The 13,773-nt window shown below is 35.9% G+C and overlaps 1 protein-coding gene across 1 annotated transcript in view; it reads right to left on the minus strand.

Moving 5' to 3' along the window:
- The window catches only part of LOC104306770 (probable ATP-dependent RNA helicase DDX60), a 40,354-nt gene that overhangs the window by 20,544 nt on the left and 6,037 nt on the right, over positions 1-13,773 (minus strand). Inside the window, exons 8-18 of the mRNA XM_054165918.1 lie at positions 13,290-13,431; positions 12,042-12,203; positions 10,635-10,737; positions 10,163-10,278; positions 7,557-7,720; positions 6,302-6,554; positions 5,311-5,474; positions 4,244-4,396; positions 3,090-3,239; positions 2,026-2,145; positions 643-738 (exon numbers count right to left, since the gene is read on the minus strand). Of these exons, the coding sequence (XP_054021893.1) occupies positions 643-738; positions 2,026-2,145; positions 3,090-3,239; positions 4,244-4,396; positions 5,311-5,474; positions 6,302-6,554; positions 7,557-7,720; positions 10,163-10,278; positions 10,635-10,737; positions 12,042-12,203; positions 13,290-13,431 (1,623 nt within the window). The remainder of the gene's footprint in view (positions 1-642; positions 739-2,025; positions 2,146-3,089; positions 3,240-4,243; positions 4,397-5,310; positions 5,475-6,301; positions 6,555-7,556; positions 7,721-10,162; positions 10,279-10,634; positions 10,738-12,041; positions 12,204-13,289; positions 13,432-13,773) is intronic.

Below are 13,773 nucleotides of genomic sequence, written 5' to 3' on the forward strand. Positions count from 1 at the left end.
TTATCAAAGTGCACTTCTAACAGGAGTTGGTTTGTGCTTTGCAAGAATCAAGAGAGTGTCAAGATCAGTACTGAATAAATCTTATGTTGGAGCAAATGACCGTGAGAAACAAATCACATGTCCAGTAAATCTCTCTCCAAGTTAGTCTAACTTTCAATACTAGATTTACTGACTGTACCCTAGATACAAACTAGCATCATTAACAATACATTTTTTATGCAAGAAAGAATACAGTAGACATTTTTAATTTAGCAAGATTAATGATTTACTTTTACCCTAACCGACAAATGCTGTATGATATGACAAGTGTATAATCCGAGTGTGGTATACTCTGTTTGTGCCATTGAGGCTACGGTGGCAGATTTCAGTTTTTCAGTTGACTGGCTTGAGAGAATAAAGAAAGTTCCTGGTATCTTTGGCTGACCTGTATGTCTCCTAAGAACTAACAGCGTTTTAAGTTCTTTTACTGGAGCAGATAAACACTACCATTGAACACAAAAAAGCATGTAAGACTGAAATACTATTTCTGAATGTTGAGGGGGTTTTATTAGCAATAATGTATGTACCGAAAAATCAAATCACTAGCATTTTTCCAAATTTTCTTTTTCTTTGTTAAATTTGTTACTATTAAAAGATGCCTACCTCATCAAATATAACATATTGTATCCTTTTGGTCCATTTCTGGCAACGAGGAGACAGCATCAAAATTTCTAAACATTGAGGCACGGTCACTAGTATCTAGGAAAGGTTTGCAAAGCATTATTTTTAAGTAAACTGACTTATCAACTACAAGTAGATTCAGCATTAAAAAAATAAATTAATACACATGTATTTCAAAAATGAATGAATGATTTGTCACTGCTATCTTCAAGAAGGGCAAGAAAAAGGCCGCAGGAAATTGCAGGCTGGTCAGCCTCATTTCATTCCCTGGGAAGATGAAGGAGCAACTAATCCTGGAAATCACTTCCAAGCAAATACAGAGTAAGAAGGAGTATTCAGCATGAATTCACTGAGGGGAACTCCCAAATGCTATGATGAAATGACTAGACTGGTAGATTAGGGGAGAGCAATGGATGTGTTGTCAAAAGACATTTGAAGACGTCTCCAGTAAGATCCTCAGAGAGAAGCTATTACGTATGGGCCAGGTGAACAGAGTGGAGGTGAATCAAGACTAGTTGGAAGGCTGGGCCAAGACATTGGTGATTAGTGGTACAAAGCCTAGCTGGAGACAGTGTAACCTCAGTGGTCAATGCTGGGTCTGATCCTGTTTAATATCGTCATTAATGATCTGGATGATAAAAAGTATACCCCCAGCAGGTTAGCTGATAATACCAAATTGGCAGAAGTGGCTGATCACAACAGCAAATCATGCTGCCATCCAGCAGGATCTAGGCAGGCTGGAGAACTCCATAAAGTTCAACAGGGGGATGCGAAAAGGAAGAACCCTACACCACAGTGTATACTGGGGGCCATCAAGCTGGGAAGTAGCTCTGCAAAAAAGGACCTGAACATACCAGTGGCCATCAAGTTGAACACTGGGCATCAATATGTCCTTATGGAAAAGAAGGCTTAATGGTGTCCTGGGCTACACTAGGAGGAATGTGCCCAGAAAGACAAGGGATCCTTCCTCTCTTAGTACTGATGAGGCCACACCTGGGGTCCTGTGTCTAGTTCTGGGATCACCACTACAAGGAAAAAAACCTAGTCAGCTTCTAAAGTGACTACATCAGTGGGCAAGGGAAGAGCTACTGATGCATTCTATTGGACTTCTGTAAGGCATCTGCTGTGTGCTGGCAACCTAAAGATCTTAATGCTTTTTTCTTTTAATTAGAGCAAGTAATCAACTGCATACCCCATAAGGGTGAGTAGTATGGTTTTGACATAGACTGAAAGGTTCTTGTGAACAGTACAGGTATGCTTAGATTTTTTTAGTAATGGTACAATTGTTAGAATTCACATTTTCAGAAGCCAAATGGCATACAGAAGTCACTATTACTATGTGTTAAAACATCCATTAAAATATACCTGAGAATTCATTACATCACTGCGGTAATCTCTTGTGAAGACACCACACACTGCCACTCCATCTGGAAGTTTCTTGGTGAATTGTTTGTATACAGTTGCCACCACTTGGTTTACAAGGGCCTGAAATAAAGCATGTCATTAACACAACTAGACACTGTATATATGAAGGTATATGACATTCTAAGACACATAAAAGTATTCAATTTTGTCAATGATACTAATGCAATAGAGTATAATGTGCTGTGTAATGTGCTATTTAATCTACTTGAGTTTCAGTTACAGTCAAATGCTTTCAAATAAATTTAGTGTTGTGTAAATTCAGTTTTACTTTAGCAATTCTCTATTTTAATTTTTTTCAAAACAAAAGTAGATCACATTCTACTGCATCTACAAGTACTTTAATGATCTCAAATTTCAGTGGCTACAGGCATTAAAAACATTTCTGCCCCCAGACTGATATTCAAATGATAAGATGATTTTGATGCCCAACCTGAGTATAACAGGTTTGGTTTACATACAGGAAACAGTCCATAACGATTTCTATGAATAAGAGCACATATAATTTATTATTAAAAAATCATATAATAGCACATTAAAATAAGTTTTATAAGAAATCAAAACATTGCCTAGATTTTTACGTTTTCTTTTGAAACATCTAATGGTGAACTGAATGAGGAAAAGACAACCGAAGATGACTTGCTTGGTCATTGCCCTGTTCCAGTACCACTTTCAGCATGTTGGTAAGATTTGGTACTTTCATCACTTTCCTAACATGCTACTTAGAGCACTTTTGTGGGCATTAGTGTTTCTGACCTTAAATGAACTGTACAGATATTAATAGAGAGAAACTTTATATTATATTAAATATTTTGAAGATTTTTTGGTGAACAAGCCATTTCAAATAAACATAAGTGTAAACCAGAATGTAACAATTCCATTTCTAATAAAAACCCCCAAATGTGTATCAACTAAATTTGTGTAACAAGTTACCCAAAAGATTACAGAATCATACCAAGACATATCATACTCGTACATACTGAATATGTCATAGGATTCAGCCTTACCTTTGTAGGAGCAACATACACAACTACTCCTTCATTGCTTGCTTTCAGAACTTTTTCCATGCAGTAGTATGATGCATATGTCTTTCCTGATGAAGTGGGAGCAACAATCACCGCAGACTCATTATTGTCTACAATATCAAGAAGCTCTCTCTAAGAGAAAAACAGTTAACTGCATTGTGATGGTATCACTATCACATACATCAAAACATGTCATGAAGTTCTTAGTGAGTAAACCAGGTCTTCCAGTGAAAATATTTGCATTCTTTTCTCTTTTCTAATGGAAATATTTGGAACTACAAATTATAACTTGACTATTTCAATTATTTTATTACAGATACTGCTACCATAACATTCTGAGTTCAAAACTGGACATTTTCAAATTAAAAAATAAAATCAATTAACTCAGCAGTGTATAATTTATTTCCCAAAACTTCAATATTCTATACAATGCAACATTTTTTTTCTTACGCTGTATTACATCAATAATGAATGTATCTCTCTTTTGCTTCTAGCATATAGTGTTCATTTATCTGTTTTCTTCCCAACTATTGTCATCCTCCATGTGCTCTCCTGCCCTACATATGGCTGTGAAAGGATTGGAAGTGGAGTGCAGAACTGGAAACAGAAATAGTACTAACACTGTCTTTCTCAATTAGCACAAATGCCAAGTTCCAAGCTGCTTTTCAAGCAAGTGGCTCTTTTGCAGATAGGGACAAGCAAAGCAGCAAATTTGTTTTGTTTCCCCAGTCCAGTAATACAAAAATCTGAGTTAGATTTATTCTGTTTTAGATAGAAAAGCTCTTTTTCAACCCATAATATGGGTGATTCTTTAGGGACAAATGAGCAGAAAATGAAGATTCTCAGGTTATCTAGATGGGGTGTTATCACCATCAAATGTAGTAACAAGCAGTGAAAAACCATGGACTCAAAATTTCTTATGTGAAATTCCTCGGGCCGAGCTCTTTATAGAAAAGCTCTCAGTGCAGAAAGGGAATGGAATACAGTCCAAAATAACCTACTGAGTCTGTTAAGCATATTGCAAAATCAGATTTGTTAAATAACATTACTTTTAACAAGTAGTAATTTCTAATGGATTTTTTTAAATTAAAAATCAAAGATAATTTCTATTTACTTCATGCAAAAAGTTGCATTACCTGCCATGTGTCTGGTATGAAATGTTGCACCCGAGGATCTGGATCATTTCTCTCTTCTCTGAGCAAGTAATAATCCATGTATTGTAGCTGAAAGCGAGCTGGACTCACTTCGATAGCGTATTTGCTTATATTCTGATCATTACTTTCTCCTACCTATAAGGTCAAATGAAAACTCAAATTTGTTTGAAAGCTAGTGAGAAATTAAGAAAATAGCACATGCTTTGCTCTGAGGAACTCTGCAAACTTTGAAAAACATGAAAGTGCAGGTGATTTTATTAGACATGAAGTCAATAGGCTGTGAGCTATATCATCCTTCTGCCTGACAACCCTTTTAGTATCTCTTCTGTTTAATGATATCCCATCTACACACAAAGGTATCAAACTACTCTTAACATTACGTTAGCCAGTATGCAAGTTGCTAACATGCAGAAAAGCATAAGGGCAATCCATAGAGAAAGTATTTCAGCACCAAATTCACTGTAGCTACGCGTAGCCTCATCTGTGCTAGGAAGGATAAGCAATTAAGTATCTGAAACTGTTTCTTTCAATGTGATCAGTAACACCATAACAACAAAGGTAGTTTTCACCTACCTCTGCAGTCTCCAAGATTTCCTTTTCTAAAGCAGTACATTTGAGCTTGTTAGAAAGCAGCTGCTCATCACTTAGCTTTTAACAGTTGTTTTTAACACACAGGCTTCAGCTGATGTGATTAATTGAACAGTAAGCACCTCTAAAAGATGTCTAAGGCCTCAGGAAGGTGTACAATAGGAGCAAATTAATCTTGGTACAGATTTCAAATAGTATCCTTGCAGCCATATACAGTTCTATTTACTGAAGAGGAAGTGGCCCACTGTACCATCTAGCACTCACATCAAACAGGGTGATGTATCAATGGAACTAAAGAAAAGTAATATCTGAAGCAAAACCAGTTCAAAATCCTATGATGCAGTAAAAAATAAAACAAGCTCAACATAGCTCTTCTACATACTATTCAATGCTCAAGAAAACACTGTTGACATTAGCTACACATCCAGCTACAGCAGAATCATTACAGCCTATAAAGTTACCTGGCCAGATAGAGAGCATGCCAAATTCTTAAATCCAAGAAGTCTTAGACATGTGGTAAGCTTTTGAAGATGTGGATTCTCCAAAAGATCTTGATATTTTTCAAGGAGGATATGAATTCGCCTCATGACCTGAACAGCTTTGCTTAAGTCTTTAGATTTATTACCTTTAAAACAATAAGCCTACAGTTATTTGCGAGGCGATTATATCATTTGGAGTCTTGTATTTTTAGAACAGACCTTACCCACACAACCACATTCATGACAATCTAAAAATGTATTTTATTTGAAGGCAAGTAGATAACCCACACTCCTGCGATCTCTACAAGGAATGCCACTGATGACCAAGCACCCAAGAACTTTTACCTGCTTCTGCACACTCAGATATGCAAGAAGTCATACTGAATTCTATGCAGTAACTGAGTTCTCTCAATTCACATTTGCCAACTCACATTCACCATGCATTTGTTTGCTCAACATTACTAGCAACCTATTTCACTTCAGTGTTTACAACACTCCTCAACACAATCAGAGCAGTGTGTTCAGACCATCATAGCTGAGGGTATGGACTTAACAAGTTAATTCTGGTGAAAATAGGAGGCCACAGTAGCCCAGATTTCTCTGCAAGTGGCCATCATCCAAACTTTTGAGTTAATCACCTCAGCTAAGCAAACGATCCACTGTACTTTTAGTATTCATGATACATAATCATTGAAGGTATATACAGTAAAATAGATTATTTAAATATATGAAATATTTACAAAGCAGAACAGGAAAATATCCACAATTTCACCACATATTTTGTGGTTGGCTCAAAGGATCTTGAAATTGTGAAAGGGGACCAGAGCCTGTTAATTCTTAAAAAAATCTTTCATGCTTCTGAAACAGGGCTGTATTCATATGTTTTTATTCCAGCTGAGAATGTCCAAGTCATTTACTCTGATGGTTAAAGGGAGTTGAAGTAGAATATTGAACATGAGTTTAGTTACCATACCTTGCTTTCTGCAGTGTTCCTTCCACACTTCCAAGCAGGCAGACAGTCCTGTCATTTCTACACTGAGCTTCACAGATTTGCTTTTAAGAGTTTTGAGAAACTTCTCCAACTTATTTATTCCAACAGTCATATCTGCTTTTATTTCCTTTTCAGTTGGTACACACAAGGCTTTCCATTGCTCCCGCTCTTTGTTTTCTTCTTTAGCTTGTAGTCGCTTGTTGTTTTCCTCTACAATTGTTTCAGCTTTAGTTTTCTACCCAAAAAAAATAAGATATTTAGAACCATCACTCTGTGTGCAAACATAATCTGGAAAAAGCTAATCCATAAATTCAATTGCAGCAGGTGTGTTCATTTTTTAATTTGTGTGATGTATGGTGTTTTGGGAATTGTTTTAAATAGTACTTCATTTTGAAGGCGATACTATTTCTGTGGTTCTACAATACATGCTGTTTAAGAATGTTTCCATAAACATAAGTCAGTTTTAAGCTTCACAAGTAGTATTAAAAAATAAAATAAAATAAAATAAAGACAATGTCTAAAAATATAACTTCATGCTTTTATATATGGATAATAGTAATTCTGACCACATTGAGGTGCCTTTCACTAAGTTTAACAAAATTAAGAGTTCAACCTTACTTGAAATTAACAAAGTTATTTTATATAAATACTTTTATAGGTAACTCAAGAGTCTGTGATCTGTGATCCAGAGAATGGTCTATTATGAAATCCTGCTCAAATTGCCATTGCTCAGTATTGTTCATGAGTATGCCAGTACACGCTACACAACCTGCAGTGTCTGGCAGTGTTCACACAGTTAGGATTAATTGCAATATCTATAGATTTTTTTCACAGAGAATGTTTCCAAACAGTGCAAGGAAAAAAATATATTAATAATGCTTTTTCCAGTATTTCTCAGTAGTTTCTTAAAGCAAAATTGAATTAATGAACTCCAGTTTCCTTCACTCCACATTTAAAGTACTGGCCATGAGCCTTCACAGAGTTCATATTTACTAACTTTATTTACTTGTGCCTGCTAATACTCAGTATTCCTAACTAGAAACAAAAATCCTTTTGCCAGCTAGCTCATTAGCTGATTAAATCTCAGGTACAAAGGCAATTCACATTTTTACATTTCTTCACCTGAGAACTACTAGCACATTCAGAATATAAAACTTCAGCTGTGAGACTCAGAGTAGAAATTCTTTCCTGGAAAACAGAAAATAAGGTTTGGGAAAAACAGCTTGAATATACTCACATGCTTATTTTGTGGTTTCTTGACAACAGCATTAGCATTCCCTGACACATCCTCTTGAGGTACAATAACTTTCGAAGTGGTATTTCCCAAAGTACTTCCATAAAAAATCTGAAAAGTCTGGAACTTTTGTATTTGTTGTCTTTCTTTTGCATCTTTGGATTTTGCTACAAGCAGACATAATTGGTTACAAAACACTGTGAAAGAATTACAAAATTACTCATTTCCAAGAAAAGATACCTGGGTAACAGATGAAGTTCCTAAAACTTCTTCATTGACCTAAAGACCAAAATCACATTTTGAAAGATGCTGGCTACTAAGACTCAATAAAAATGGACAATACTTGGCTCAAATTCAAATTTCTTTAGGCACACATGAAAACTATTGGAAAATTTAACAAGCAGGAAGCCTGGTGTGGTGGGTTGAGATTTCCCCTCCACTAACATTAACTTTGCCAGGCCAGCTCAGTTGGAAGCAAATGGAAGCTGCATTTACAGGCAGAACTACAATCTACAATGGAATGCAATGAATATGTACAAAATATACCGTGTTTACAATATTTACAGATATTTACAATTAGCAAACAACACGAAACCCGCCTTGGTCAAAGACCAGGATTGCTGTCCCTCTGCCCCCCCACCCCTTGTGGAAAAGGGAGAAAGGAGCAGAGAGAGAAAGTAAGTAGCTGTTAGAACCTCACCAAAACAATGCAGCCAAGGTCAGGCGGAAGCAGGCTAACATCTCCCAAGCGAAGTTAGCAGAGAAGAGAAGCCCCTAGAATGTTTTGGTACGAGCAGTCTTACAACAGCTATTTCTCCAATGGAATCATTTAGAATTATCTTTAGTTTTCCTTTTCACACCCAATGGTGATTTATTTATATTTTTCTACTTTTCTGCTTGAAATCTGTGACAAAATTTTAAAGGCACAGCCTAAAACTACCACACCTGGAAAGCAATTATAACTGTTTAAGCAAAGTGCCTAGGCTTCTTACATGAAAATAGAATAGAATAGAATAGAATAGAATAGAATAGAATAGAATAGAATAGAATAGAATAGAATAGATGGGACAGAGTCTTCCAAAGGAAATTCAGATGATCATGAAAATACTTCTTCCTTATGAAAATAAGGGTCTGGCATCAGAACATAAATAAATGAAGTTGCTGGAAGAAGGAAGAAGTTACTAAAGCCTACGTATTTCTGTTTGCCCTAAAATCAAAACAAAAGCCAGTTCCTGAGTGCGAAGACCCATTTCAGATCTTTCTAGTTTGGACAAGAAAGACTGAGACAACAGATGTCAGCACTGAGAATACTCATGCACACAAAGGTAAAGAGAGGGCCCACTCTTCAATTATAGTGGACATTAACCTTCAACTCCAACATTACGGAAGGTGTTCTAGCTACTATTCTACAGGCTATGGTCTCCAAAATTCCTACTGAAATCACAGTGCATGAAATAATACAAAAAATCACCCAGTCAGAAAGATAAGCATAAGGAACCACAGTTACATAGATCAAGTGGTGCAAACACCACATTCCTAAGTCACAGAGTGAAAAACAATATACATACTAACAGTAATCCATGACCACTCAACTCAAGGTAACTTTTTCACAGTTTTATTCTCGGTGATGCAACAGATGAAGGGAACATAATGGGATTTGTTGTGAAAACTGTAATAACATAAGGGTGTTTAGTTACGGCTGAGCAGTGGTTACAAAAAGTCAAGGCCTTTTCTGCTACTCACACCACCCTGCCAGAAAGCAGGCTGGGAATACACAGGAAGCTGGGATGGTACAGCTGAACACAACTGACCAAAGGGAGGTTACATACCATATGATGTCATACTCCACAACAAAAGCTGGGGAAGAAGAAGGAAGTGAGGGTATGTTCAAAGTGATGGCATCTTCCCAAGTAACTGTTATGCATGATGAAAGCCTGCTTACCTAGATATGCCTCTAGATGCCTGCTTACCAATGGGAAGCTGCCAATGAGTCCCTCATTTTGCTTTGTGTGTGCAGATTTTTCTTTACTTATTAAACTGCCTTCATCTCAACTTACAAGTTTTCTTGCTTTCACCCTTTTGATTCTCTAATGCTTTCTTCTGGGGTTGGGGGGTAGTGAGCAAGTGACTGTGCAGTACTTAGTTGTCAGCTGGGGCTAAATCACAACTCTTTTATTTCTTACTTTAATTCTGTTCTCAAAAGATAAGATTGGTTATGCATGCACCGTCAAACATCTGTGCAGATTTTGCACATGTATGGATATTCTAATTAAGCATTATCCAAACTATGTATTTAAACATTAAACTGCACATATACATACAGCTTGCTTATACAAAACTGTGCAGGGCTTTACAAGCAAGAGAACGTATTGTGAACGTCTGACCACAAGCACTCATTCTGTTACACTCATTAAACCTATTTAAGACAATACAAAATGCATACATATAATGCACAGGCACATCAGTTTATATATGTAATTAAGCTATTATAATAACTCTAGTTTGACAAATATTTATACAGATGCAGATCCTTCTCCAAAACCATAATAACCTTTTCAGTACTATGCTAGGCAACACAGACAGACGGATTTCATGTTAGTTTTTCTTACCATCAGCATTGCATGGGACTCGCTCATACTCCTCAGTCAAAGGTCTGTCAGAATGCCAGTGACAAAGCTCATCAAATTGCTTGTATTTATTAAGTGAAGTAACTGCAGGATCGTTGCTGAAATATAGAAACATAAAAGCAGAGATTAAAAATGTTTTCTGGAATCTCCAACAAAATATTCAAAACAAAAACCTGTGTATTTACCAAAACACAGTTTTGTTGTGGCAGAAAACCAACATAGAGTTTAATTCTATTCTAAACACAAACACAATATGTCAGGATAAGACTCCACTTTTTTCAGAAAGGTTTACTAACAAAAAAAATAAAACCTCAATTTTTCACTTATTTTCATACAGATTAACCACAGAATGCAGTGTAACTACATAACTTACACACTGACTAAAAAATGATCATTGCATAGCACAGAACCTACTATCAAAAGGAGCAGAGCAAATGCAAGGGATAATATTTACCTTTCTAAAACAGGTAGGTCTTTCAAAACATCTCCAGCATAATCTTCCACCAGATCAGATTTCACTGAGATTAGTCCAATGGCAGGAATTTCTTCTTCATGATCTTCACAGCATAAAAATAATTGTGCAAGTAAGAGTATATATAATTGCACATTATACTTGAAAATTTTATCAAGTCACATCATAAATTAAATTCTATAAAGTAAAATTTGGTAGAAGTAAGCAGCAGTTGACTAGTTCCCTTTTCTGTTTCTTCTCAAACATGGGAAGAAGAAAGAAGCAGACATTATTACTGCTTCCAAGTAGATATTCTCATAATTCGACACCTGCTACAACTCATTCCATCTCATAAGCATAGGCTTTGCTGCACCAATTCCATGAAGAGCAAAGTCTCCTAAATATGCACATTCAACTGCACTTACATTTGATTGCTAAAGGTGCTACGTAACATAGCTTATCCTTCCCACATTTGAAATCTATCTGCACCTTTGGTCTTTGAGTTGTCCAAAGAAGGCAACAAATGATGTGCCAGAAGATAACTTAAGATCCCACAAAAACAAAGAAACTGTCCTTTCTTTCTTCCCACTAGAGCCCACTTTGCATCTTTGACAGCAGCTGAATTATACCAACAAACTCAATTAGAATTATATTCCAGCCTTTACAGAATTTATCATCTCTCTCTTCTAAAGATTTATAACATTTGACAGGTTTAAAACAAACATTTGAAGTTTGTAACAAAACTGGTCCTCAATAAACATCGGGTATTGGACAAAAATCTCTACCCTACTCCTTTCAAGATATTCAAAACAGGTCATGTAAGGGAGGAAAGAAAACAAAAGATCCCCAACACAGCTGTGCACTTCCGCAGTTATGGGCTACTAAACATGATGATTGTGTAATGTAAGACACTTAAGGGCAACCCATATTTCTACTAGCTTCAAGGATTACAATATGAGCTACAGTGATAGACTATCATTAAGGCATCAATCCTGTATTTTAGTCAATTTTCTGTTCCCATGTTCAATGACTGCATAACCCTATCTAAACATGTACAAATTAATTATTATTGTTATTAGTATTATTTTTATAACACCAATTGTACTGGGGTTTACAACACACAAAACAGATTTGGGCTAGCAATCATGGACCTAAACCAAATACCTACTGAAGTTAGTAACAATACTTGTGCTGCCTACAGTGGACTGAGACTTTCACCCACAAGGCCTGGTCAGACTTATTTAGGCATCATCTGTAACATTTGCTAGTGAATTGAAAGGAAGGAATATAGGATTCAAAAAGCATAGATTAGATTTGTGATCACAATAAAATCAAAACACTACTCTTAGACCTTTTAGTGTTAGTAATTAAGATCATGCTTCTAACTCTGATTTGTGGAGTTATTAGTACCTCTAAATAATGTTTGTTTCTGTTCAAGAAATAGTTGGGAGGTCTTTCGTACTGGGAAAGCATCTCCAAAATTGTATTTCACAGACAATTTTGTTACTGTGTCCCATAAGCTTTGGTATTCATCCTCCACTTCTTTTCCCAACTCCTTTTTTAACTCTGATCCTGCACAGGGAAGAAAGCAAACAAGCAAGCAAACAAGAGATCACTTTAACATTAAGTTCACTCAAAACAGAACCTATACATTTGTATGCTGCATCAAACACAAAAACTCCAGTCCTATCTGAGGTCTTTGATCATTAGAACAAATTAAAACAGATTATTGTACATTCACAGTATTTAACAGCCTAGGGCATAAGTAACTAAATGGACTGAGAAGATGCATTTTGCAAAAAAAGCCAGATTTGACTGTGGATGTCTGCAAGCTCCACAGCTAAAGATTTTGTATCACCTTCACCTCCAGGAGGGTAGGATCTTGCATTGATAACCAATCATAGATACCATTATAAAATTAGTATTTTATATTTCTAATTTCTATTTCCTTTCAAAATTCCTTTACATTTGCCTTACTGGCATACATATAGGACATACTGTAGCTAGACTGATAAAGAAAATGTTCTGTTTTACTACCAGGAAGACTCATGGTAGACAATTTCAGGTAAACAGAATTACTCTGAAAGAATATTTACTATAAATCTTTTTCCACATTTCTTGCTCAACTGTTATAACTATTTTTTGAGAATCTTAACGTGACTGATGGTGTTCTGAGAGCTCCAGAACCCAAATTCACATATGATTTGCCTGAATTAATCTCATCTGAAATTAGGACTATTATCCAATGTCAGAATGACAGTAGGCATAGAATACACTTTGAATTCTGACTGCGTTACACTAAGACAAAATTAAATGGATAGAATATCTGCTAAAAAACAGAGATGAGAACAGTCAGTAACAATGACCCAAAGCTCTTATGGCCTATGCAATATCCCTTTCCCTTTGCATACATACACAAGACATATCAAAGATTATGATAAGTATTCCAAGTGTATCCTGGTGAAAGACACTTTCACAGATAATTTTCTAGACTTGGCTATAGAAAAATGTTTCTCTATTGTTCTTTGAAATATATCAATTATTATATGGATATTTAGAAAATTGTGCTCATTTCTGCTCGCACGTCTGCTTCAGTTTTCATTTTGCAGCTTAGTAAAGTTCAAAATCTAAGAAAGCAAACTGTTCAAAGATGAATACCTTCAGTATATTCAACCTCGTAGTAATGTGCAAGATTCATGAGAAGTGAATCATCATTTAAGTCAGGAAGGTAAGTTAAATCCAGTTTCCAATCATTTGTATCCCTTAGCTGTGTCAGAGCAAAATGCATACACAACTGTTGCTGTTAAAATAAAGCAAACAATTCTTATGGAGCATCTTTTCATGTGGAATGATCAAAGCATCTCCAAAGCAAGGTGAATTACCACAGATTTAGAAATGTGAAAAACACACTATATACTTACACACTATTACTTACACACTATAACTTCTGTGTGAACAGGGCCTTCACTGTTCTCCTTCACTGTAATAACCAACTTTAAACAATAGAAGTGCTTTCCACCAAATTTCCCATACTGGAGAAGACCAAAAGGTCAGTCTAGTCCAGTATCCTAACACTAACACTGGCTAACTGGAGATGTCTAAGAAAAGATCAACTATAGAAATACTGCCAAAAATATTCTAC

Source organism: Dryobates pubescens, chromosome 1 (assembly GCF_014839835.1).
Source record: "Dryobates pubescens isolate bDryPub1 chromosome 1, bDryPub1.pri, whole genome shotgun sequence".
NCBI lineage: Eukaryota > Metazoa > Chordata > Aves > Piciformes > Picidae > Dryobates > Dryobates pubescens.